The sequence below is a fragment of the Crinia signifera genome, chromosome 5 (assembly GCF_055691185.1).
Source record: "Crinia signifera chromosome 5, ASM5569118v1, whole genome shotgun sequence".
Taxonomy (NCBI): Eukaryota; Metazoa; Chordata; class Amphibia; order Anura; family Myobatrachidae; genus Crinia; species Crinia signifera.
Genome location: NC_139221.1, coordinates 90,764,603 through 90,792,358, shown reverse-complemented (window position 1 = coordinate 90,792,358; position 27,756 = coordinate 90,764,603). Strand labels below are relative to the sequence as shown.

Genomic DNA, 27,756 nt, shown 5'->3' with positions numbered 1-27,756 from the left:
AGAAATATCTACATTTCTTTGCCCTGTCTTTCCCTTTTTCCCCTTTATTTTCCCCTCCCTCCTTCCTGTTAGCAGTAATGTGTGGGGCCATATACAACTAACCAATTAACTTAATATGTTTTTGCAGTAAGACATAACACCTTGAGGGAGTCTAGCGTGCACCCCACCCGAGTTTCTTTTTTCTCTTGTTTTGGTTAAATGCAACTCACCCTTTGTACAGAACTGTTATGCACATTAGATTGGTAGGGTAAACTCTTCTTGATTCTCCTGACTCTCATAGTCACATAGTAGATAAGGCTAAATAAAGACTTGCGTCCATCGATTTCAACCTAGGTTTATTTCGCTTATCTCTTGTTATATGTAGTGTATTCTGATAGTTTTAAAGACAGATTATGATTCTTATTTGTAACCCTGGATGTTTTTAACCAATAAATGTTTGTCCAACCTTATTTTAATTGTATTTAATGTGTTAGCCGACACCACCTCTCCAGGAAGAGAGTTCCATAGTTTGGCTGCCCTTACCGTGAAAAAAAAATCTTCTAATCTAAACTCGTTCCCACGTGTCCTAGAATCCCTGCTTGACCCACCTTAAACGTCTGTTCTCTAGCGTAAACAGTCCAAAATTGCGCAATCTGCTATGTGACATTGAGTGCTACACCCCAGTTTATCTATTTGGACTCCTAGATCCTTTTCAAGTACTGAATTACTCAATGCCTCCCCGCTTAGGTTATAACTAGCTCACTGGTTAGGTCTCCCAAGGTGCATAACCTTGCATTTATCCACATTGAAACTCATTTCCCACTTTTTTGCTCACTCATCTAGTTTATTAAGATCATTCTGAAGCGCAGAGACATCCTCGGTTGATCTAATTACTTTGCTCAGTTTTGTGTCATCCGCAATGATGGAAACATTTCTGAATATTCCCACCCCAATATTGTTGATAAATATGTTAAATATAAAATGGGCCCTAGTACCAAACCATGTGGAACTTCACAGTACTGTATCATATTTGACTGTTCACAACCACTCTCTGCTCTCTATTTCTTAGCCAGTTACCTACCCATCTACAAATTCTTACCCCTAATCCCAGGTCCTCCATTTTATTTATCTTGTGTGGCACTGAATCAAAAGCTTTAGCAAAATCTAGGAAGACCACATCTACAGCATCTCCTTGCACATCATTTTATGTCCCCACATGGCTTAAATACATAAACAAATAAGGAGATATGAGAAAATTCACCCCCCCCCCTTCCTAAAACAAAATAAGATGATGCCGGCCATACATCCGCACCTTCGGCTATCAAAACCACGGCTCGCCAAACATTGATGATTGGCGATCATTGCAAGATATTGGAATTCCCCAAACCTTATGGGCAACTGGGACAATCCATCGCAATGCATCATTTTTTTAATATATTTTATATATAATACTTCTTACACAACTAAGTGGATTTTTAGTTTTAGTTAGTTTTGTGTGATATTTGTGTATTAATAATCAGAGCATTAGATATTAGTTACTTATTTTGTAGTCGTTACCTTATACCTTAAGAGCAAAAAACTAATGTTTATTGTGCAAATGTTTCCATTTTGTTTTGTGTTTGTTAGAGAATGGCAAATGGAGAGGGCCTATCAGAGCGCCATTTGGCTACTGCAACCCGATATTGTTTTCATCCTTGGGGATCTGTTTGATGAAGGAAAATGGAGTAACTCTAAGGTGAGATTTGCAACAGAGGCAATTGGTAGGCATCTTGCATACACCTTGTCATGTGCGAAACAACTTTCCCATCTCAGAATCCTCCTCTCATTATATTTGTACAGGCTTTAAAAAAAGCTGATCTTACTTCAGTCCTTTTCTTTAAGGTGGTAATGGCCCTGTGCTAATTATGTAGATGTTTTGCACCTCCTGGTTCCCCCGTGTACATAAGTATGGTCTGATGAGAAATGCAGGGGTTTGTGGCCATACTGAATTTTTCTTTAAATTTACTTAAACCACCACCAGCATTAAACACACAGTACAAATGCATGGGCAGTGGTACATAAAAGTTGCAAGTGTTCTGGGATGTGACACATGACTGTCAAGCGAGAGGATCCTTATCGTTGGGATGTGATCTTACTCATTAAACTTTCAGTTTGCTGTGTATATATAAAGATTTACAGTAGTATTATATTTTTATTTATAAGGAGCCACAAGTGGTACGCAGCGCAGTACAAATAGAACACATTAGAACACTACAGGGTATACAGAACTATACATAACAGTGACAGAAGAACAAAAACAGAGCACAATTAAGGAGCCCATACACTGCCTGCGACGTCTCGCAGCAGTGTACGGACACCCGATGGACTGCTTGCCGCCGGGACCTTCCGGCGGCAGGGACACATGCGATCCGTTGTGATGGATCGCATGCGTCACTGCTTAGCGCCCGTCCCAGAACGGGTGGTCGGACGGCCAGCCGGTCTGACCACCTAGTCGGGTCCGATGCGCACGGGACCGCACATCGGACCCGACTACATGTCAGGGAGAGGGATTTGGTCCGATTTAACGGGCCGATTGGTCGCAATCAGCCGAAATCGGACCAAATCGCCTTGCTGTATGCCCAGCTTTAGTAGCACAATCCTTAGTACATAATACAGCTGAAATATAGGGAAATGAGTGAGAAGAGATGCAGGTATAGATTGTATGTAAGAGCTGTAATTGAAATGCAAGAAGAGTGCTGTGAGAACAAAAGGGAAGATGGCCCTGCTCCAAGGAGCTTATAGTCTAGAGGGAGGGGGAGACAGACCGGTGACATGAGGTGCAGGTAAGGAGACCTGAGGCAAGAAGTGAGCATGGCAGGGATGGTCATAAGGCAGCAGGTAGTGAGAATAGACAAAGTAGTCCTCTCCCTCTTCTATCATATCCCTCCTCCACCTGCATCCTTGACCCCTAACAGACCTAGGTACTCTTTACTTAGTTGGGCGCCCATCGCGGGCATCGCGGCCAGTACATTAATGGCCGCGACGCGATGCCTGCGATCCCCGCGATTTCCCATAGGGTTCAATGTTAAATTTAGTGCTGCCCGCGATTTTACATTCAATGCTTCAATGGCCGCGATTTGGCCATAGGAATCAATGTTAAATGGGCCACAGAGCCCAAATAGGCACAATTAACACTTAAATGTCCCCCAAAATTTTTAACGCCACCCCACGATCCACGCCAACCCGAAGCGTGGCGAGTGCAGCGGTACGCGTCCTCCGACCTTTTCATACCCCCACTATCCACGTCGGCGTGGAGTTGAGAATAGAATAGTGTGGCGAGCGCAGCGAGCCACCGAGCCCGAAGCGTGGCGAGGGGACGCGGACACCTGTGAAGCCCGCTAAGGAACGCGTTTACCTGTGAAGGTATCCGCGTCCCCTCGCGGGGCTCGCTGCGCTCGCCACGCTTCGGGCTCGATGGCTCGCCACACTATTCTATTCTCAACTCCACGCCGACGTGGATAGTGGGGGTATGAAAAGGTTGGAGGACGCGTACCGCCGCCCCTCGCGGGCTCGCTGCGCTCGCCACGCTTCGGGTTGGCGTGGATCGTGGGGTGGCGTTAAAAATTTTGGGGGACATTTAAGTGTTAATTGTGCCTATTTGGGCTCTGTGGCCCATTTAACATTGATTCCTATGGCCAAATCGCGGCCATTGAAGCATTGAATGTAAAATCGCGGGCAGCACTAAATTTAACATTGAACCCTATGGGAAATCGCGGGGATCGCGGGCATCGCGTCGCGGCCGTTAATGTACTGGCCGCGATGCCCGCGATCCCCGCGATTTCTTTACCCACGACGCCCGCGATGGAGATCGTGGGCGCCGTGATAGGTAAAGAGTACCCAGACCTACACTGTGACCCATTCCACAACACACCCTGCTAGGGGGGCAGAAAGCATGCAGAATGAATAGGTATACCACAGGATTGAGGAACCATGGCTCTGGTACAACAGTGTAGTTCAGAAAGATACAGAAAAATAAATACAGAGTTAGGCTAGGTAGTGTGGGAAACAGGTGTAGAGGGACATATACAATGCAGAGATAACTGATGTGGAATCTGGCACACTGAAATGGTTACAGAGAAAATACGACTAGTGATATTAGGTTGCCCAGAAAGTACTGGCTTTGAGCATAGGTCTTAGAGACCTGCAGACATGGAGCACAGTGAGGGCTGTCCAGGCTGTGTAATCAGTATGTGTTGAAGTCCTTAGCTCACTGTTGTATGTTGATAGCAGTCTGTTTGGGTGATCTTAGAAGGTAGATGGGTGTCCTCCTGTCCTCTCCTGTTTTATATCTGGAAAATCTCCAATATTCTCATTAATATTTCCTCACACTTTACACTACACACAACAACTTCTCAAGGCAACCAGCCGTCCAGATTCAGATTAAATAGAACTGCCTCAGACCTGTTTCTGGGCCTTAATTGATCGCCCCACCCACAATCAAAGGTTTGCTGGGAAGTGTGAATAGGGAAAATCCAATACACCCCCCACTAATCTGTCTGATACCCAGGACAAACTGCGATTAAATGAGTGTGGATTTATTTCTATTTAGCAAAAAAATTGTTTACCTTTTGGAAAAAAACTGGAAGAAAGTAGTTGGTGGTTTATGCAGTGTAAGCGAAGAGAACTAAAAACCAAAGAGCTTAATGTGAGTCATGTATTTGCTTAGATCAGAGTTGGACAATCTTTTCAGTTATGGGGCCACTTAACAAGCTTTATTAAATGGTTGAGAGAAGCGCACATCATTTTCCTTTACATTACAGAGCTGTGCTCCTAGATATTTTCGTACTGTCCTGGAACGTCCTTATATTTGAGTTGTTCATCCAAGGCTGTGCACAATGATCTGAGAGTATGTGGCACAGATGTGGTAATGGTATACTCAGGCAGTGCATAAAAGTGGATAAATCAATGGGGCACATTCGGATACATTCGAGGATACTAAAAAGCTTTAAGAAGTGCTATTAGCAGCATTAACCGAATTATTCAACCAGTCACTAGCTACAGGTGCAAATCCAAAGCGCGGCTGTTGTATCTCTGCTCAAAAGCGGAAGAAACAAGGGTACTCTTTACCTAGCACGGCGCCCATCGCGGGCATCGCGGCCATCAAATGCACTAAAAAACGGGTGCGATGCGATGCCCGCGATTTCCCATAGGGGACAATGTTAAAAGTGTGATTGGACACGATTTTACTGTTCAATGCCTCAATGCCCGCTATTTTTCCATATAAAACAATGTTAAATGGGCCACAGAGCCCAAATAGTCCCCCTGAAGTGTGAAATGGCCCCCACAATTATTAACGCCACCCCACGATCAACGTGAACCCGAAGCGTGGCGAGCGCAGCGAGCCCACGAGGGGCGGCGGTACGCGTCCTCCGACCTTTTCATACCCCCACTATCCACGTCGGCGTGGAGTTGAGAATAGAATAGTGTGGCGAGCCACCGAGCCCGAAGCGTGGCGAGCGCACGCGGATACCTTCACAGGTAAACGCGTCCCTTCGCGGGCTTCACAGGTAGTAGGGAAAATAATGGAAGAAAACAATATTAAAAAAAAGAGTTGTGGAATATTTCTTATTTTATTTTAATGAATGTATTATTTTGCTTCACTTTTATAATGTTCTTGAGCAAAAGAGGGGGGAAATAAATATCACAGAACCATAACAGTAAAGTCTGTAAGAAGTTACATACATAGGGTGCTATGTCTGAACGTATCACAATATAAATATAACATTGAAACTTATAGTGTTGATATAGCACAAGGTACCATAAATTGATATTATTCCAAACCTGACATATTTCCATAAATGCGATAAATGACTCATACATGCAGAGAGGTTATGGCCCAGGACATCTCCATTATTGCCGGTTCACTAATGTCATCCGGGGGCACATCGGAGCATCATCGGGGAAGGAGGCAACGCTTAGAGCTGCTCCAAGCACTGCCTCCTCCATTGGTGTGAACAGGAAACCGGTCGACCAGATTTAACCCATTCCGCAAAGCAACACTGCAACAAACTGGTAAGAACCTTTTTTTTTTACTGGTTCGTTTTGCAGGACCCGTTAACCCCTTTTACATCGCACCAATTACCGGGTTGAACCAGCAAGAAACCGGCATGAACCCGGTAATAAGGTGCGATGTGAAAGGGGTATCAGTGACCTTGCAAAGGTATTGGTTGCAAAGTATGCCTTTTTAAGGATGACACAAAGATGTGAAAAAGGGTAGACGCATTGGGAGAGGTAAAACAAATGAGTAATGATAATCTAGTTTAACTTGAGGAGAATGTGGCAACTACAGTTTAAAGCAAACAAATGCTAAATATCCACTTGGGTCTCAAAAGCCTAAATGCTCAATATAGTATAAAGGGTACTAGAGAAAGGGACAAGCACAAGGCCAGTCGAGCAGCGCTAAAGATGACACCGATTGATTGGAAATATATGAAATGTTTTACTTGCATATGAAAAAAAACATTAAAATACATATTAATACAATACACTATAACAATGTAGGGGGGGAAAGTAAAAGTAAATTGGAATGAAGGTAAAAACAATAGCCAAGCCTCAATGGATATTATGCAATGTGGGGCGGAAACAATCACTGATTGCAGTTGGTTGATGTATATTACCACATGTGGAACAGGTCCAGGTTTGGTGGAGAATAAGCTGAGAGCCTCACAATGGATGCGGTATTGCTGGATCACCGCTGGAGGATATATCAATCGCTGTAACTCACTGGTGAATGTTACCCATTCAATGGGAGAAGTAGGTTGTTGTAAAAGTCACCGAGGAGTCCTTTAACCCCTTCCCGCCGCAGCCTGTTTTTGCCTTCCTGACAGAGCCCTTTTTTTCAAATCTGACATGTATCACTTAAGTGGGGATAACTTTTTTTTGCTTTTACTTATCCCAGTGATTTTGAGATTGTTTTCTCGTGACACATTGTACTTCAAATTAGTGGTAAATTTGGGTCGATACAGTCTGTGTTTTTTTGTGAAAAATACCAAAATGTCGTAAAAAATTGGAAAATTTAGCAATTTTCAAAATGTTAAATTTTCTGCTTGAGACAAATAATCATACCACTCAAAATAGTTAATAACTAACATAGACTATATGTCTACTTTATGTTTCCATCATTATTTCAACCTCCTTTTAATTTTTTTGGACACTAGGAGGCTTAAAATATGAATAGCAAATTCTCAAATTTTCAAGAAAATTTCAAACACTGATTTTTTTTGGGACCAGTTCAGTTCTGATGTGACTTTGAGGGACTTGTATGTGAGACACCCCCATAAATGATGCCATTTCAAAAACTGCACCCCTCACAGTATTCAAAACAGCATTTTGGAAGTTTGTTAACCCTTTAGGTGTTTCACAGGAATTAAAAGAAAGTGTAGGTGAAATTTCAAAATTTCATTTTTTTTGCAGATTTTCAATTTTAATACATTTTTTCTAAGGAACACAGTAGATTTTACTAGAGAAATGTGACTAAAAATTGATTCCCCCAATTCTTTTGTTTTCATAAATATCCTATATGTGGCCCTAGTGTGCACGTTGACCAAACCACAGGCTTCATAATAGAAGGAGGACCTACTTGATTTTGGAGCCTCCTTTTTATGAGATTATTTTTTAGGCACCATAAGATGCTAAAAGTTAGGAACCCCCCCACAAGTGACCCCATTTTGCAAACTACACCCCTCAGGGAATTCATCTAGGGGTATAGTGTACATTTCAAACCCCCAGGGGTTTCACCAATTTTGATACAACTGGGCTGTGCAAATGAAAAATTACATTTTTTTACACAAAAATGCAGTTCTGGCTCAAAATTTTTCATTTTCATAAGGTATGAAGGAGAAAAAGCACCCCAAAATCTGTGCCCCAATTTCTCCCGAGTACGGCAATGCCTCACATGTGACCAAAAAATACCATTTGGGTGCATGGCAGGACTCAGAAGGGAAGGAGTGATTTTTGGATTTTGCAGCTCAGATTCTGGTGGAATGAATGGTGGGTGCTATGTCGCATTAGCAAGACCCCCGAAGCACCAATACAGTGGAACCCCCCCACAAGTGACCCCATTTTGCAACTACACCCCTCAGGGAATTCATCTAGTGGTATAGTGTACATTTCAAACCCCCAGGGGTTTCACCAATTGTGGTACAACTGGGCAGTGAAAATGAAAAATTAAATTTTTTACACAAAAATGCAGTTCTGGCTCAAAATTTTTCATTTTCACAAGGAATGAAGGAGACAAAGCACCCCAAAATCTGTGCCCCAATTTCTCCCGAGTACGGCAATGCCTCATGTGTGACCAAAAAATGGCAGGACTCAGAAGGGAAGGAGTGATATTTGGATTTTGCAGCACAGATTCTGGTGGAATGTTGGTGGGTGCTATGTCGCATTAGCAAGACCCCCAAAGCACCAATACAGTGGAACTACCCCACAAGTGACCCCATTTTGCAAACTACACCCCTTAGGGAATTCATCTAGGGGTATAGTGTACATTTCAAACCCCCAGGGGTTTCACCAATTTTGATACAACTGGGCTGTGCAAATGAAAAATTACATTTTTTTACACAAAAATGCAGTTCTGGCTCAAAATTTTTCATAAGGTATAAAGGAGAAAAAGCACCCCAACATCTGTGCCCCAATTTCTCCCGAGTATGGCAATGCCTCATATGTGACCAAAAAATACCAGTTGGGTGCATGGCAGGACTCAGAAGGGAAGGAGTGATTTTGGGATTTTGCAGCTCAGATTCTGGTGGAATGAATGGTGGGTGCTATGTGGCATTAGCAAGACCCCCCGAAGCACGGTGAAATGATGAACCTAATAATCCATAGATGTGTGGTATATTTTAAAACACTCCTTTATACATAGGCCGGGTTTGTCGGGGCAAGTTTCACAGTGGAAAATAGTATCCTTTCTTATTCCCTTTTTATAGCAAACTTTGCACCTTTTTTGTGTCCTGCCCTTTTTTGCAGTGGAGGGGATTTCGTTAGGAAAATGCTGCCCTGGTACAATACGGGGGCCAGTACTAGAAGTAATGGGGCCCTCTGCCTGCTGGTTCCCAAATATTAGGCCCTTTATGACTTCCTCTTGAAAGTGCATAAATGTCCCCCTCTGGCTGGTAGAACGGAATAGCACGTAAGCGTTATACAGTGCCATCTGGATGATATACACGGCCAGCTTCTTGTACCAGATTTTTGTTTTCCGCAGGGCACTGTACGGCTTCAGTACCTGATCTGAAAGATCCACTCCGCCCATGTACTTATTGTAATCTAGGATACAATTCGGTTTTGAGGTGTGGGTACTGGTACCTCGTACAGGGACGGAGGTGGTACTGTCTCCGTGAATTGTTGTCAGTATAAGGACATCCCTCTTGTCCTTATATTTGACCAACAACATATTTTCGGTGCATATTCCCCTGCTTTCACCCCTTCTCATTACTTGGGCAATGTGCGTTTTTGGGAGGCCTCTTTGGTTCTTGCGCACAGTACCGCAAGCTGCTGTACCTCTTGAACCAAGGGCCTTAAACAGGGGAATGCTAGTGTAAAAGTTATCCACATAGAGGTGATAACCTTTATCCAGGAAGGGGTGCACTAAATCCCAGACAATTTTTCCACTAACACCTACGAGGGAGGGGGGGCATTCTGGCGGTTCAATTCTTGAATCCTTCCCTTCATATACCCTAAACCTGTGGGTGTGTACCCTGAGGTGCTTTCACACAGTTTATACATTTTTATGCCATACCTTGCCCTCTTACTGGGAAGGTACTGGCGGAATTTAACCCTTCCTTTAAAATGTATAAGGGACTCGTCGATACAAATACATTTTTCAGGGATGTACAACTCTGCAAATTTGGCACTGAAATGATCAATGACCGGCCTGACTTTGAATAGCCGGTCAAAGGTGGGATCATCTCTGGGTGGGCACTGTGCATTATCGGTGTAATGTAAAAATTTAAGGATTATCTCAAAACGAGTCCGAGTCATGGCCATACGGTAAAGTGGGGTGCTGTACAGAACATCTGTACTCCAATATTGCCTAATTTCTGGCTTTTTTACTATGCCCATATGTAACACCAGACCCCAAAACGTCATCATCTCTTCTGCATCTACAGGGGTCCACCTAGCAAATGATGACGTGGGGTTTTGAGCAATAAACTGCTGGGCATATAAATTACTTTGGTCCACCATTAAATTTATAAAATCATCAGAGAAAAATAATTTGAAAAAGTCAATTTCTCTGAGACCTGTTGAATCAAATTGGATTCCTGGGATGGCCAAAAACTCAGGAACCTGGGGCTCTAAATTGTCTGGTGGTGGGGTCCATACGGGATCAATCATTTGGGGGGGGTCTCAGCTGCTCTACGGGGGCGTCTTTGAGGGGGTCCCTCATCACTAGAGGAGGAAGAGGAGCTTAAGACGAATCCTTCAAATTCCCCGCTTGCATCACTGGCTGTGTCAGAGTCAGAGGCAAGCATGGCATATGCCTCCTCCGCTGAATACATTCTTCTGGATGACTGGGATGACATTTGGGATGACATTTGGGATGCCATTTTTATTTTTGTGTTTCTGTAAGTGTAATGTTTCAACACGTGTATCGTGTAGGGGGGGTACAAACTTTATTTCAACACGGGGGGTATGTAGTGTGTAGTGTGTATGTAGTGCAGAAAAAAAAATACTTTATACAGGAATTTGATCCCAATAAAAAAAAAAAAATTGAAGGGGTAAAAAAAAAAAAAAAAGGTCCTGCGCCAAAAATTGAGCACAGATGTTGGTCAGTAACGTCCGTCACTGAACAGCGCTCAAAGGCAACAGGACACCCACAAAAGCAACGTGGGTGTAAAAACAATAATAAAAAAAAATAAACCACAGCACTCCCCCAAAAAAAAACAATTTAAAAAAACTGCAGAAAAAAAATGATATCAACCCTGTGCCAAAAATGCTGTTCAGTGATGTACGTCACTGATCAGTGGCCACAGGACACCCACAAAAGCAACGTGGGTGTAATAAACCACAGCACTCTCCAAAAAAAAAAACAATTTAAAAAAACTGCAGAAAAAAAATGATATCAACCCTGTGCCAAAAATGCTGTTCAGTGATGTACGTCACTGATCAGTGGCCACAGGACACCCACAAAAGCAACGTGGGTGTAATAAACACAGCACTCTCCAAAAAAAAAAAACAATTTAAAAAAACTGCAGAAAAAAAATGATATCAACCCTGTGCCAAAAATGCTGTTCAGTGATGTACGTCACTGATCAGCGGCCACAGGACACCCACAAAAGCAACGTGGGTGTAAAAACAAAACCCCACTGCAATCCCCCCCCCCCCCCCCAAAAAAAAAACTGCAGATCAGTGATGCAGTGATGCGCCACTGATTAGCAGTGAGGGGCAGCAGGCAGACAACTGTGGGTGCAACCTGACAGGGTATATATAAAAAAAAAAAACCTGGACCCCCAAAAAGTTGCTGATCAGTTCATTAATTTAAACTGATCAGCACAAAAGGGGGGGCAGCAGTCAGTTGCACAGGCAGCACAACCTTTGGTGCAACTGACAGGTATATATATAAAAAAAAAACCCAAAAAGTTGCTGATCAGCACAGATATACTGATCAGCACAAAAGGGGTGCAGCAGACACAAAATATAGCACTCTCTGTCACTCTGTCACTATCTGTCACTATCTCTCACGATCTGTGACTCTATGACACTGCAGCAGCATCAGGACACAGGAAGTCACAAGATCCAGGAAGCATCCAGCTGCTGGCAGCACGCTACCAGCGGTGATCAGGTAAGTATCAGGCAAGGTTCAGGTATGTATATCACGACAGAGTGGCCGGTGACCGCTCTGCACGCAATTCCAGACCGGAATGGCGTCTGCAGCGCAGTCACCGTTAGTTTAAATGACGCGCCTTGGCTGTGATTGGTCCGTCGGTCTGACGGACCAATCACAGCCTTGGGGGCAGGTGGGGTGAGGTGGGGTGAGGTGTCGTCGTCACCGATGACCCCTCTTATGCCCCCTCACACCCGGCGGTGATTGACACCTGTGTTACCGAGCGTCTGATTCGCTGGTAACACAGGAAAACGCTGCGACTGGCTGTTCACATTGAACAGCCAATCACAGCGATCGCCGACGGGGGGGAGGCATCGCCACCCCCCCTGGGCATGCAGGGACATGTCTGCTGTCAGGGACAGCAGACATGTTTAAACTGTCACCGCGTCTATAGACGCGGGGACAGTTTAACCCCTTCCCGACATTTGACGTACATTTACGTCATGGTCGGGAAGTACTTCCCGACACATGGCGTAAATGTACGTCATGGCTTGTAACTGTCACCGCGTCTATAGACGCGGTGACAGTTTCAACATGTCTGCTGTCCCTGACAGCAGACATGTCCCTGCATGCCCAGGGGGGGCTGCGATGCCGCCCCCCCGTCGGCGATCGCTGTGATTGGCTGTTCAGTGTGAACAGCCATTCACAGCGTTTTCTGTGTCACCGGCGAATAACGTTCGCCGGTGACACGCGATCGGAGGTGATTGGTGCTGTAAAGTACAGCACCAATCACCGCGGGGTGTAAGGGTGACACTGGTGTCACCCCACCTCACCCCGCCCGCCCCCAAAGGCCGTGATTGGTTCGTCGGACCGACGGACCAATCACAGCCAAGGAGGGGGATTTAAACTAACGGTGACTGCACTGCAGACGCCATTCCGGTCTGGAATTGCGTGCAGTGCGGTCACCGTGCCCAGCTGCCGCCATTTACTGACCTGAACCGAGCAAAATACTTACCTGATCACTGCTTCATCACTGCTTGTAGTGTGCTGGATGCTTCCTGGATCCTGTTACTACTTGTGACTTCCTGTGTTGTGAACTTGTGCTGCTGCAGTGTAATAGCGTTAGATAGAGAGAGATAGATAGAGAGAGATAGAGAGATAGAGAGAGATAGTGTCAGAGAGTGCTATATTTTGTGCTGCTGCAGTGTGATATAGTTAGATAGAGAGATAGAGAGAGAGAGATAGTGACAGATTGTGCTATATATTTTTTATATAACTGACTGCTGCCCCCCTTTTGTGCTGATCCGTATAAATTAACTGATCAGCAACTTTTTGGGGGCGCAGGTTTTTTTATATATATATATATATACCTGTCAGTGCTGCTGCTGCAGTGTCATAGAGTGATAGATAGTGAGAGATAGAGAGATAGAGAGAGATAGTGACAGAGAGTGATAGAGACTGCTATATTTTGTGTCTGCTGCCCCCCTTTTGTGCACCCCCAGCAACTTTTTGGGGGTGCAGGGGTTATTTTTCCTATATATAACTGTCAGTGCTGCTGCTGCAGTGTCATAGAGTGATAGATAGTGAGAGATAGAGAGAGATAGTGACAGAGAGTGATAGAGAGTGCTAAATTTTGTGTCTGCTGCCCCCGCCTTTTGTGCTGATCACTATATCTGAGGTGATCAGCAACTTTTTGGGGGTGCAGAGGTTTTTTTTTTTATATATACCTGTCAGTTGCTGCCAGTTGCACTGTCAGTTGCACCAAAGGTTGTGCACCTGCTGCCCCTCACTGGTAATCAGTGTCGCATCACTGATCACCTTTTTTTTTTTTGTGGGTGCTGTGGGGTCTTTTTTTAATTTTTTTTTTTTACACACACTGTGATTTTGTGGGTGTCCTGTGGCCACTGTGCGCTGATCAGTGACGTACATCACTGATCATCTTTTTCGGCACAGGGTTGATCTATTTATTTATTTTTTTTGATCAAATTCCTGTTGCCTTTGAGCGCTGTTCAGTGACGGACGTTACTGACCAACATCTGTGCTCAATTTTTGGAGCAGGACTTTTTTTTTTTTTTTTTTTAACCCCTTCAATTTTTTTTTTTTTAACCCCTTCAATTTTTTTTTTTTGTATAAAGTATTTTTTTTTTCTGCACTACATACACACTACACACTACATACCCCCCGGGTTGAAATAAAGTTTGTACCCCCCCCTACACTATACACGTGTTGAAACATTTCACTACCAGTAACACAAAAATAAAAATGGCATCCCAAATGTCATCCAGAAGAATGTATTCAGTGGAGGAGGCATATGCCATGCTTGCCTCTGACTCTGACACAGCCAGTGAGGCAAGCGGGGAATTTGAAGGATTCGTCTTAAGCTCCTCTTCCTCCTCTGGTGATGAGGGACCCCCTCAAAGACGCCCCCGTAGAGCAGCTGAGACCCCCCCCCCAATAATTGATCTCGTATGGACCCCACCACCAGACAATTTTGAGCCCCAGGTTCCTGAGTTTTTTTGGCCATGCCAGGAATCCAATTTGATTCCACAGGTCTCAGAGAAATTGACTTTTTCAAATTATTTTTCTCTGATGATTTTATAAATTTAATGGTGGACCAAACTAATTTATATGCCCAGCAGTTTATTGCTCAAAACCCCACGTCATCATTTGCTAGGTGGACCCCTGTAGATGCAGTAGAGATGATGACGTTTTGGGGTCTGGTGTTTCATATGGGCATAGTAAAAAAGCCAGAAATTAGGCAATATTGGAGTACAGATGTTCTGTACAGCACCCCATTTTACCGTATGGCCATGCCCCGGGCTCGATTTGAGACGATCCTTAAATTTTTGCATTACAACGATAATGCACAGTGCCCACCCAGAGATGATCCCACCTTTGACCGGCTATTCAAAGTCAGGCCGGTCATTGATCATTTCAGTGCCAAATTTGAAGATGTACATCCCAGATAAATTCATTTGCATAGACGAGTCCCTTATACATTTTAAAGGAAGGGTTAAATTCCGCCAGTACCTTCCCAGTAAGAGGGCAAGGTATGGCATAAAAATGTATAAGCTGTGTGAAAGCACCTCAGGGTACACTCACAGGTTTAGGGTATATGAAGGGAAGGATTCAAGAATTGAACTGCCAGAATGCCCCCCCTCCCTCGTAGGTGTTAGTGGAAAAATTGTCTGGGATTTAGTGCACCCCTTCCTGGATAAAGGTTATCACCTCTATGTGGATAACTTTTACACTAGCATCCCCCTGTTTAAGGCCCTTGGTTCAAGAGGTACAGCAGCTTGCGGTACTGTGCGCAAGAACCAAAGAGGCCTCCCAAAAACGCACATTGCCCAAGTAATGAGAAGGGGTGAAAGCAGGGGAATATGCACCGAAAATATGTTGTTGGTCAAATATAAGGACAAGAGGGATGTCCTTATACTGACAACAATTCACGGAGACAGTACCACCTCCGTCCCTGTACGAGGTACCAGTACCCACACCTCAAAACCTAATTGTATCCTGGATTACAATAGGTACATGGGCGGAGTGGATCTTTCAGATCAGGTACTGAAGCCGTACAGTGCCCTGCGGAAAACAAAAATCTGGTACAAGAAGCTGGCCGTGTATATCATCCAGATGGCACTGTATAACGCTTACGTGCTATTCCGTTCTACCGGCCAGAGGGGGACATTTATGCACTTTCAAGAGGAAGTCATAAAGGGCCTAATATTTGGGAACCAGCAGGCAGAGGGCCCCAGTACTTCTAGTACTGGCCCCCGTATTGTACCAGGGCAGCATTTTCCTGATGAAATCCCCTCCACTGGAAAAAAGGGCAGGACACAAAAAAGGTGCAAAGTTTGCTATAAAAAGGGAATAAGAAAGCAAACTATTTTCCAGTGTGACACTTGCCCCGACAAACCCGGCCTATGTATAAAGGAGTGTTTTAAATTATACCACACATTTATGGATTATTAGGTTAATAATTTCACCGTGCTTCGGGGGTCTTGCTAATGCCACATAGCACCCACCATTCATTTCACCAGAATCAGAGCCGCAAAATCCAAAAATCACTCCTTCCCTTCTGAGTCCTGCCATGCACCCAACTGGTATTTTTTGGTCACATATGAGGCATTGCCATACTCGGGAGAAATTGGGGCACAGATTTTGGGGTGCTTTTTCTCCTTTATACCTTCTGAAAATGAAAAATTTTGAGCCAGAACAGCATTTTTGTGTAAAAAAATTTAATTTTTCATTTGCACAGCCCAGTTGTATCAAAATTGGTGAAACCCCTGGGGGTTTGAAATGTACACTATACCCCTAGATGAATTCCCTGAGGGGTGTAGTTTGCAAAATGGGGTCACTTGTGGGGGGGTTCCACTGTATTGGTGCTTGGGGGGTCTTGCTAATGCGACATAGCACCCACCAAAATTCCACCAGAATCTGAGCTGCAAAATCCAAAAATCACTCCTTCCCTTCTGAGTCCTGCCATGCACCCAAATGGTATTTTTTGGTCACATGTGGGGCATTGCCGTACTTGGGAGAAATTGGGGCACAGATTTTGGGGTGCTTTTTCTCCTTCATACCTTCTGAAAATGAAATATTTTGAGCCAGAACTGCATTTTTGTGTAAAAAAATGTAATTTTTCATTTTCACTGCCCAGTTGTATCAAAATTGGTGAAACCCCTGGGGGTTTGAAATGTACACTATACCCCTAGATGAATTCCCTGAGGGGTGTAGTTTGCAAAATGGGGTCACTTGTGGGGGGGTTCCACTGTATTGGTGCTTTGGGGGTCTTGCTAATGCGACATAGCACCCACCAACAATCCACCACCAAAAATCACTCCTTCCCTTCTGAGTCCTGCCATGCACCCAACTGGTATTTTTTGGTCACATATGAGGCATTGCCATACTCGGGAGAAATTGGGGCACAGATTTTGGGGTGTTTTTTCTCCTTCATACCTTATGAAAATGAAAAATTTTGAGCCAGAACTGCATTTTTGTGTAAAAAAATGTAATTTTTCATTTTCACTGCCCAGTTGTATCAAAATTGGTGAAACCCCTGGGGGTTTGAAATGTACACTATACCCCTAGATGAATTCCCTGAGGGGTGTAGTTTGCAAAATGGGGTCACTTGTGGGGGGTTCCACTGTATTGGTGCTTGGGGGGTCTTGCTAATGCAACATAGCACCCACCAACATTCCACCAGAATCTGAGCTGCAAAATCCAAAAATCACTCCTTCCTTTCTGAGTCCTGCCATGCACCCAAATGGTATTTTTTGGTCACATGTGAGGCATTGCCGTACTCGGGAGAAATTGGGGCACAGATTTTGGGGTGCTTTTTCTCCTTCATACCTTCTGCCCAGTTGTACCACAATTGGTGAAACCCCTGGGGGTTTGAAATGTACACTATACCCCTAGATGAATTCCCTGAGGGGTGTAGTTTGCAAAATGGGGTCACTTGTGGGGGGGTTCCTAAATTTTAGCATCTTATGGTGCCTAGAAACCTACATGGTGCCTAAAAAATAATCTCATAAAAAGGAGGCTCCAAAATCAAGTAGGTGCTCCTTCTATTATGAAGCCTGTGGTTTGGTCAACGTGCACACTAGGGCCACATATAGGATATTTATGAAAACAAAAGAATTGGGGGAATCAATTTTTAGTCACATTTCTCTAGTAAAATGTACTGTGTTCCTTAGAAAAATGTATTAAAATTGCAAATCTGCAAAAAAAATGAAATTTTTAAATTTCACCTACACTTTGTTTTAATTCCTGTGAAACACCTAAAGGGTTAACAAACTTCCAAAATGCTGTTTTGAATACTGTGAGGGGTGCAGTTTTTGAAATGGTATCATTTATGGGGGTGTCTCACATACAAGTCCCTCAAAGTCACATCAGAACTGAACTGGTCCCTAAAAAAATCAGTGTTTGAAATTTTCTTGAAAATTTGAGAATTTGCTATTCATATTGTAAGCCTCCTAGTGTCCAAAAAAATTAAAAGGAAGTTGAAATAATGATGGAAACATAAAGTAGACATATGGTCTATGTTAGTTATTAACTATTTTGAGTGGTATGATTATTTGTCTCACAAGCAGAAAATTTAACATTTTGCAAATTGCTAAATTTTCCATTTTTTTACGACATTTTGGTTTTTTTCACAAAAAAACACAGACTGTATCGACCCAAATTTACCACTTATTTGAAGTACAATGTGTCACGAAAAAACAATCTCAAAATCACTGGGATAAGTAAAAGCAAAAAAAAGTTATCCCCACTTAAGTGATACATGTCAGATTTGAAAAAAAGGGCTCTGTCAGGAACGCAAAAACTGGCTCTGTCAGGAAGGGGTTAAAGTCATGACGTATATATACGTCATGTGTCGGGAAGTACATCCCGGCCATGACGTATATATACGTCAAATGTCGGGAAGGGGTTAAAGCGAACCACCACCTTGGGTATCTCTGGATGGATAAGAGATTCTGGCTTCAGTGCACAGTAGATGGTAGGCACATATGAGTGCAGGGATGTGTTAGTCAGATGTCCCAAATAAGCTGTGCACGGTGTCCGCCACTGAGTGAAGGGGTTCCAAATGGAAGGAGAATGAAGTCCACAATGTTGGAAGCAATAAATTGTAGGGTCCAGAGGCTGGGATAGGCACCTAATGCGTTTCACTGCGTCCTGCAGCTTTATCAAAGGTGTTTTGGCTATGTACCTGGTACAGGTATTTATACCTTACTTAATAGGGGAGTGAGTAACACCTGTGGGATCCAATCATCGGTTTTATTATGCAATTTTTTAATAAATGAATGTGGAGGCAGACATATATTCATAGGAAAGAATGCATGATTATCATTTACAATAAATATTACTATAAAAAACGTTAGTAGCAGTGTATAAGTTCCGTTCACATGATCGGGGTCATGAGTTCACAGTACATATATACAGCTAAATGTTTTTTTCTGGTGGGGAGTGACTACCCCCACATTTTGAGCAGCAGCTTTTATTGAAGCAATAGCTCACATCAAAGCGCCTGTACATTCCCTCGGGAATATTTTCTTATAAAGGTTACTATAAACTACTGAGGAAAAAAGGTATTTAGGAGTCACTATTTCAAGTCAGGGAAGCAGTGCAATTTGAAGAAAGGAAAGTCCAATGCATAAGGAAGAGGAATCGGTAGCAGGAACAAAAAAATAAGTAATAGCAAAAACCTATCGCCTTTACTGTGTCCAGTTCTGGAGACCATATTTCCAGCAGGAAATAAATACATTAGAGAGCATACAAAGAAGGGAAACTAACGGATTTAAAAAGAGGCATATTGGTTGGGCTAAATGTTTCCTATCTACTGTCAAATACTGTGTTTCTATGTAAGGACTGGGAGAACATGGCTCCTATGTTATAATGGTGTTCCCAGATGGTGTGTAAGGAGCAGGAGCATGGCAGTGTGTGGCTCAGATGTAGTAATAGTGGGGCAGATGTATTAAGCCTGGCGAAGAGATAAACTGGAGATAAAGTAGAAGGAGATAACGCACCAGCCAATCAGCTTCCAACTGTCATATTTTTAAACACTGCTGATTGTCTGGTGTGTTATCTCCTTCCACTTTTTCTCCACTTTATCTCCAGTTTATCTCTTCGCCAGGCTTAATACATCTGCCCCAGTGTTCCCAGGTGGTGCAGTAAGGAGTCAGGGGCAGGTAGCTCTGGTATGGTATGGTAGTTCCCAGGTAGTACACTAATTTGTTTTCAGGCATTGCATAATGAAGGAGCCAAATGGCTCATATATACTGTTGTAAGAGTTCTAGTGCTCTTGTATACTTATTATTTATTTATTTCCAGTTTCTTATATAGCGCAGCAGATTCCGTTGCGCTTTACAATAGTAGACAGTGATAAAACAAACTGGCTAACAACAGACAGACTTGTGGGTTAGAGGGCCCTGCTGCAAGCTTACAATCTATACTTGGCGGGTCACCCATAGGTTGTGGAGGAAAAAGTGGCGTTGCACTATTGTGTATTAAATACTCTCCATGTAGTGTAATAATTTCCCTGTAAACACACCCAGAAAGAAGTCTTTACTGGGCATATCCCCTAAACCCTAGTGAAATTTATTTCAGCAGATATGGGACTATTGCAAATTAAATTTGTTCACATCGCTCACCCTGGTTTGGGATTATCATAAACTTCTCCCTGGGCAGTCTACAGCCAGTCTGCACTGTATGAAATGTACACTTCTGCATATGGGCACATATACACCATTTTGTTTGTTAGAGCATGTGTCCAATTTTCATGCAACATTTTACCCATAACAGCGGAATATTTAGGTTCCTCCGTAGTGGGGAAAAAAAAATTTCCCAATTTCTTTCCTGAGAAAGAATAGGGTAAATATTGAGTCTTGGCAGTGCATACATGTTGGAAGGTCTCTCATTCCGGATTTCTTCGTCATCGCTGATTATTTGCATCCATACATTATGCATTTATTGTCCGATTTACCAAAAATAGTGTATATGCTCAAGACATTTAAAATAAGTTTTACCAATATTCCATTCATGTAGAATGTCTGATTACTTCTGGGCCTCTCAACTGATGTCTGGACAAGAATACATATACATTGGTAGTTCAGATTATTAATGCAGCTCCCATTGACCATTTCCCCAACACCCCTTCTAAGCAGCTTGTCTTTAAACTTATACGGTGCCCATGTCGACATAGGTACCAAAAACCTCGACTTTTGAGTGTTGACCATGTCTATGTTGACCTTAAGCTTGTGTCGACCTAGTGACTTTTGACCATTAGTGTTCCACCTAGTGACTGTCGACCTATTATAACGTAACCACAAAAACACTAAACAACAATAGAATTTTCAGTACTTGTGTATTATCACGGTGCTCACATTTTCCATCGTAGGGCATTGTACAACCAAAAAAATCACGTCGCATTGCATTGTATGTGATGCGATTGGACCCAATTTTTAATCGTACAGGCACCCCGATGCCTGATTCCTATGTTAAATGCCCCCCCACTATCAACGTCAATGCGTGGCGAGCGGACACAGATGACTTCACATATATTCCGCGGCCCCTCGCGGGGCTCGCTGCGCTCGCCACACTATATAATATCAACTCCACGCCAACGTGGATAGTGGGGGTATGAAAAGGTAGGAGGACGCGTACCGCTGCGCTCGCCACGCTTCGGGTTGGCGTTGATAGTGGGGTGGCGTTAACAATGGGGGGGGCATTTAACATAGTCATTACCCATCTGGGTGGGTATATAATTAAAAATCTGGTCTGGGGGGGCATGTAATATGGGAATAAGCGCAAATCGGGCATGATCGCGTCGCATCGCATGCCATTATAATGGCATGCGATGCGACGCGATATTAAAAATTGTATACTCACGCCTGGGGAAAAGCTCAAATCAGGTCCCATCGCATACCTTAATTAGTGGCATGCGATGCGATGGGTGCCGTGATAATACACAAGTACCGAATTTTCAAACATAATAGGCATCTAACCGGATGGTGACACATCTATAGAAAAACATTAGTGAAAATACGTGGCAGGAAAAAGTGCCACATTTTAGGAAATAAATGTCTCGTTTCTACCTGATTTTGATAACTTATGCCATCCTCTGTGTTGTCTATAGCTGTGTACACATGCTTAGATTTTTCCCTGTTTTCGATTCAATTTTGCATATAGAAGCAAAATCAAATCCACATCGAATGGTTTTTAGGACACTTTCGATCTGCATTCGATTCGATGCACGCTCCCGTTTTCTCAAAATCTAATAGAAAAATCTACTGTGCAGCCAAGGAAATCTCTAATTCCATCCAGTAAATCGAATGAGTACATTATGAAATCGAATTGAATGCAAAAGTACAGATCTAATGCCAAATCAAATGGGATGATCTAATGCCAGATCTAATAGAAAATCGAATCTAACATCAAATATAAAGCAAATCTAAGCGTGTGTACAGGGCTTATGTCTGTGCAGAATTGTACACACAGGTGTTTGAAAAATAATGCTTGTTAAAGCCAAGAAAAAACCTTGCATGCTAAAAACAGACTTTGAATGTCCTGCTAATAATGAGGACAAAGCCTGCAGCATAGTGTGCTGTGTAATTGCTGAGCACTGCCCTAGAAGTGAATGCAGCAGACTATATCGAAGCTGACCTTAAGAAAAATAAGTAAAGAAATAGTCTTTGTCACACAGGATGTTATTCTGGTTGGTGCGTAAATTTCCGAATTCTTTCGGAGCGGACCGCACGCCACGCTGTGCGGACATCGTACAAAGAAACGTCCTCCGCATTCGGACGGACTCACACTTTAAGAAGAGGGCGTGTTTACGGACAACATCCAAACCTTGCGTGTGCGGTGGACACACACATATTCTGCACGGTCTTACAGCGTCTGCGCGGGAACCTGCCCGTACGCACCGATGCGGTGTATTATCGCAAAACTCACCACTATTATCGGAACTCACAAATTGGTCACATGACCCACTTATGCAATTAGGCATCCTCATTAAAAAGTGTTTGTTTGGAATTGGAATCAATTAAATCCTAATAGATACTTAAACACATTACTACCACATTCATTACAGACATTAACCCTTACATCATGTGAAGTGCTATTTATTCATTGTCACCCCTTTATCTAGGTTTTATGTATGCATATTATATCATAATTGCACGTGAAATGCAATATTCTACAAAGTGCTAATTATTACTAACACATACTAAAGGAAACTGAACAACAGTTTTAAACACAGTGTGTGTGTGTATTTTGTTGTTTGCATAATGTTAATTGCTCTACAATTATAGTACATTTGTGTATTGCAAGGATGTGCACACTATAATAACATACATCTATATACAGTATGTACCTTTTTGCTACTGAAAAATATGCTAAACAATTTACACATATACTGTTTAATGTCAAAAAAACACAGACAACTTCTAACTGTGAACAACTATTTATTTTTTAAACAAAATATTGTAAAGTAAAAAATAAAAACTTTACAGCAGCAGGTCTGTTAAGTCCTGCAGGTCTGCCAGGACTAGGTGCAGGTGGTCCCTCAGTCGCAGGAGGGCCCCACGGACACCCTCATCTGCTTGGGTAGGCTCATCTGTGGGCATGTTAAAGGGGGTAAAATTAGGAATGATATTCATGAATACATTTAACATAGTCATACATAAATCTAATAAATGCAAGGTGACATGTATATGTATGTATGTATGTGTGTATGTATGTATGTATGTATGTATGTATATATATATATATATATATATATATACTAGGCTGACACAGCCTGGCTGACTATTGAAAGCTGACTATTGATATTTTGTCAGTTTTTAAAGTAGGAAGATTTTTAAGTAGGGAGAAAGTTACATAGATTAAAGATTGGACTTATTCTGGAACGACTGTGATGTAACGCCTGTCTTCTTCTTATTCATCTCATTACAGGTATTTAACCTTACATGCCATTGCCAGTATTGAGTCACCATCACTCTGCCTGCATATTGCATTCTTATAGGTATTTAACCTTACATGCCATTGCCAGTATTGAGTCACCATCACTCTGCCTGCATATTGCATTCTTATAGGTATTTAACCTTACATGCCATTGCCAGTATTGAGTCACCATCACTCTGCCTGCATATTGCATTCTTATAGGTATTTAACCTTACATGCCATTGCCAGTATTGAGTCACCATCACTCTGCCTGCATATTGCATTCTTATAGGTATTTAACCTTACATGCCATTGCCAGTATTGAGTCACCATCACTCTGCCTGCATATTGCATTCTTATAGGTATTTAACCTTACATGCCATTGCCAGTATTGAGTCACCATCACTCTGCCTGCATATTCCATTCTTATAGGTATTTAACCTTACATGCCATTGCCAGTATTGAGTCACCATCACTCTGCCTGCATATTGCATTCTTATAGGTATTTAACCTTACATGCCATTGCCAGTATTGAGTCACCATCACTCTGCCTGCATATTGCATTCTTATAGGTATTTAACCTTACATGCCATTGCCAGTATTGAGTCACCATCACTCTGCCTGCATATTGCATTCTTATAGGTATTTAACCTTACATGCCATTGCCAGTATTGAGTCACCATCACTCTGCCTGCATATTGCATTCTTATAGGTATTTGTGCAATTGTATTAAGAATTAAAGTGAGTTAGAATGTAATAGTGGCTGGGATGGTATGTAACCTCTTACCATTTGTTTATCTTAGTTTTATTGCTAGTGGGAGAGGGGCTCTGGCTGGGTGGGGTCTTAATCAATTAACTTAGAAACAGCTTTTAGTATTTAGTGAGAATACTAGGCTGACACAGCCTGGCTGACTATTGAAAGCTGACTATTGATATTTTGTCAGTTTTTAAAGTAGGAAGATTTTTAAGTAGGGAAAAAGTTACATAGATTAAAGATTGGACTTATTCTGGACTTAAACTGGACAGAAACTGCCAACCAACTTAACATCTTGATATCAAAGTGATTCAGAAAAACAGAAACTACAGCAACTCAGAAAACCAAGGGACTGCTTTGAGTGAGCTCACTTCATACTCACAACATACTACTCCTGGCTATCTGTATGTTCATCCAACTTATCACTATTTCTGCAACTGCTAAAACTTTGAATATCACTGTTAATGCTTGTATTTGCACTGTCTGTTTTGAAAATGCACAGCTGTACCTCTAATGACTTCACCACTTCTGCTCTTCCATTGATAGTAGGTGTCCCCCATCATTTTATTCTTGGTCCTCTTCTTCTCTATCTCTATATGTCCTCCCTGGGTGAGCTTATTTGCTCACTTAACTTCCACTATCACCTCGATGCTGATAATACTAAAATATACTGCTCCTTTCCTGATCTCTTTCCCTCTATCCTCACTCATATCTCCTACTGTCTCTCTGCTATCTACTCTTGGATGACCCAGCGCTTTTTTAGACTTAAAATATCAAAGACTAAGCTGTCATCTTCCCACCCTCCTGCATAAAACCTGACCATCGCTTATCCTTACCTACTGTTTATGCTCACTTCTTTCCCTTCTGTGTCACCCCTGTCTGTCTAACCCTCCCCTTTTAGAATGTAAGCTCTCACGAGCAGGGCCCTCTCTCCTCTTGTGCCTTTCTTAGAATATATAAACCTCTGCCACCCTGATGATTGCTTCAGTGTCCTGTCCCCTGATGCAACTATCCATTTTTACCATGTACTTGTCCTAAACTGTCTTGTACTGTAATTTGATATGTGTTTTTGCTCCTAATTATGCTTTGTAAAGCGCTGCGGAATCTGTGTGCGCTATATAAGAAACTGTTAATAAATAAATAAAATAATATATATATATATATATATATATATATATATATATATATATATATATATATATATATATATGAGATATATAAATATATAGACATATATAAATATATATGACACATACATATATACATACATGCATACATACTAAATGTAAAGCCTGTTTTTGTCCCTCTACACTTTACTCTGTAGAAGGCCTCACAGTCATAGTGCTCCTTCTGAATCCCAACCCACCCATGACTAAGCTATGAGAAGCATGTAATGAGCTCCACCAATAACAACTCATCAAAAACAGTGTCTGTTCTCTGATGCAACGTGGCATGGGACTTAGTCAACTCTCAGGAATGCACAGTACACTTGTGCAATCATGGATGGCTTGGCTGCTGATGGTCTGCTCCATAAATCATTGTCATATTGCCAGTTAGGTGAAGCTGCAGCACTATCCCACTCCCATGCACAAAATCATTATTAAGACAAAATCAACCAACAATTATGTTGCAAAAATACATGCCAACCACAGGAAGTGGCTAGCTAGAGAAGGGCCCAGGGGCACTGACCACTTGTGACTCCATTCTAAGCCACGCCTGTCCATACTCCATTTATGCCATACTTAATCTAGTTTAAAAATATGAATCAACTATAAACTGTATTCACCTATATGAGGCTACAGATTGTACGCTTGCAGCATGGGCATGTAACCCTAAGGTGAGCAAGTCATCCCTTTAATCCAGGATCCAGATTAACTACACAGGTTCTGTGGCAGTAAAAATCAAGCTGAAAGCCATCCCCAGAACCTGTGTAATTAAGAAATGTCCCGGATGAAAGGGATGACTTGGTCACCCTATCTGTGTGTCTGTTGCTACCCACTTTGTTTTATTACTTTATACTATTGTAAAACACAATTGATTCACCAGTGCTACATAACAAATAGTAGTCCAAAAAATGAGTTATGATGCATTATGTATACATACCACTTTCATCCACCTGCACCACCTCACAGGCCTCGACCTCCTCCACTTCATCACTGGCCTCCTCCACCTCCTCCGCCACTACCTCCTCCTCCACTTCCTCCGCCACCACCTCCTCCTCCACTTCCTCCGCCACCACCTCCTCCTCCACTTCCTCCGCCACCACCTCCTCCGGCACCACCTTCTCCTCCGGCACCTCCTCCCGGGCCTGCCCCGCCTCTGCCTCCTCCCGGGCCTGTAGTGCTCGATCCCGTGCTGTGTTGGAGAAAAGAACGATTAGTGCCAATTAAGGGTCATTGGGGCAGATGTATTAAGCCTTAACAAGAGATAAATGCAAGGGTGATAAGGAGAGATAAATGTCCAGCCAATCCGCTCCTTACTGTCTTTTTTCATACGCAGCCTGTAGCATGGCCGTGATGATGTGATTGGATGGACGTTTATCTCTCCTTATTACCCTTGGATTTATCTCTTGTTAAAGCTTAATACATCTGCCCCATTGTATGCATCACAATCAATAATCCTATACAATTACATATTATATCCACATGACTGCATGTCAAAGAGGAAGTAGCACACATATAGTGTATGTCATTTTAAACTCCTGATCAGCCAGTTTACCTTATTGACTTTAAAAAGTTATTTTAAGCAATCATTTAAAAATGTGCATTTATTGTGTAAACACTCACATTGAGCTATCCTGCCCCTTATTTGCTGGAGCAATTCTTGCTGTCGCCCCTGGAGGTCTGACCATCGCCTCTCCAGCTGGGCGATGGTCCTCCGCACCTGGGTGCGGGCGAATATTCGGCGGCGGGCCGCAGCATAAGTACTGCGCTTCTGCCTATTACTTATAAAAGGGCCCGCACGGCCCAGCCTACTCTCCATAACGGAGACCAGTGCCCTAAACTCCGCAGGCGAGAATGGGGCTGCTCTCCTATAGGCTGCCATCTTAGCAATGGCGCAATACAAGCAATCATGTCCTGTAATTGGTTGTTCACAGTGAAATTTGTTAATAACTTTATTGATCATTTTTACATTAACAGCGTGTATGCGCCACAACAAACAGCTAAAACATCGCATGGCAAAACAACACTTGCTGTAGGTTGGCATCGCTGAGCTAACCTTGGCAGTACTTAGTATATTCAAAACAGACAGGGTGAAAGAAGTTTGAAAACCAATATAATCACTAAACATGGCAGAAAACAACAGGTGAAATAGTGTGCCACAATATACAGTTACACATATCTGTACAAGGTACTACATTAGTCAGCCTTATTGTTCAGAAAGCAATACACCACTAACATACAAAATAGTGCTATACATTTTCCCATACTCATGGTGCCATTTATGTACCTAGCATCAAGGCAGTATTTATAGGCCTATCACATGTGATTTGGATGCAAGCAGTGATTACTAATGCATGAGTTGTGGACTGGATTAACATATGGAATGGGTTAGTGTCATTTGTTGGACATACCAAACAAGTGCACAGTACAAATGAACATTTACATATAGATTTTATATCTGGCCAAAGTTGTAGGTGTTTATTGGTGTTCAAATCTGGCAATGAGTACAAAATCAGACTTGGAAAGTATGCCTGGTTTTGTACATTTGTTTGTCCGCTGGTATGGGTGTGGCCTAAGCGCCGCACGGTGTACGTAGCCGTACGGAACGCTGCCGCACAGAACGC

The 27,756-nt window shown here is 42.6% G+C and overlaps 1 protein-coding gene across 3 annotated transcripts in view; it reads left to right on the top strand.

Annotated features, from left to right (window-relative positions):
- Positions 1 to 27,756, top strand: part of MPPE1 (metallophosphoesterase 1) — a 125,551-nt gene that overhangs the window by 6,614 nt on the left and 91,181 nt on the right. For all 3 annotated transcript variants that reach the window (XM_083187668.1, XM_083187669.1, XM_083187667.1), the window contains exon 3: positions 1,606 to 1,714. In XM_083187668.1, the coding sequence (XP_083043794.1) occupies positions 1,606 to 1,714 (109 nt within the window). The remainder of the gene's footprint in view (positions 1 to 1,605; positions 1,715 to 27,756) is intronic.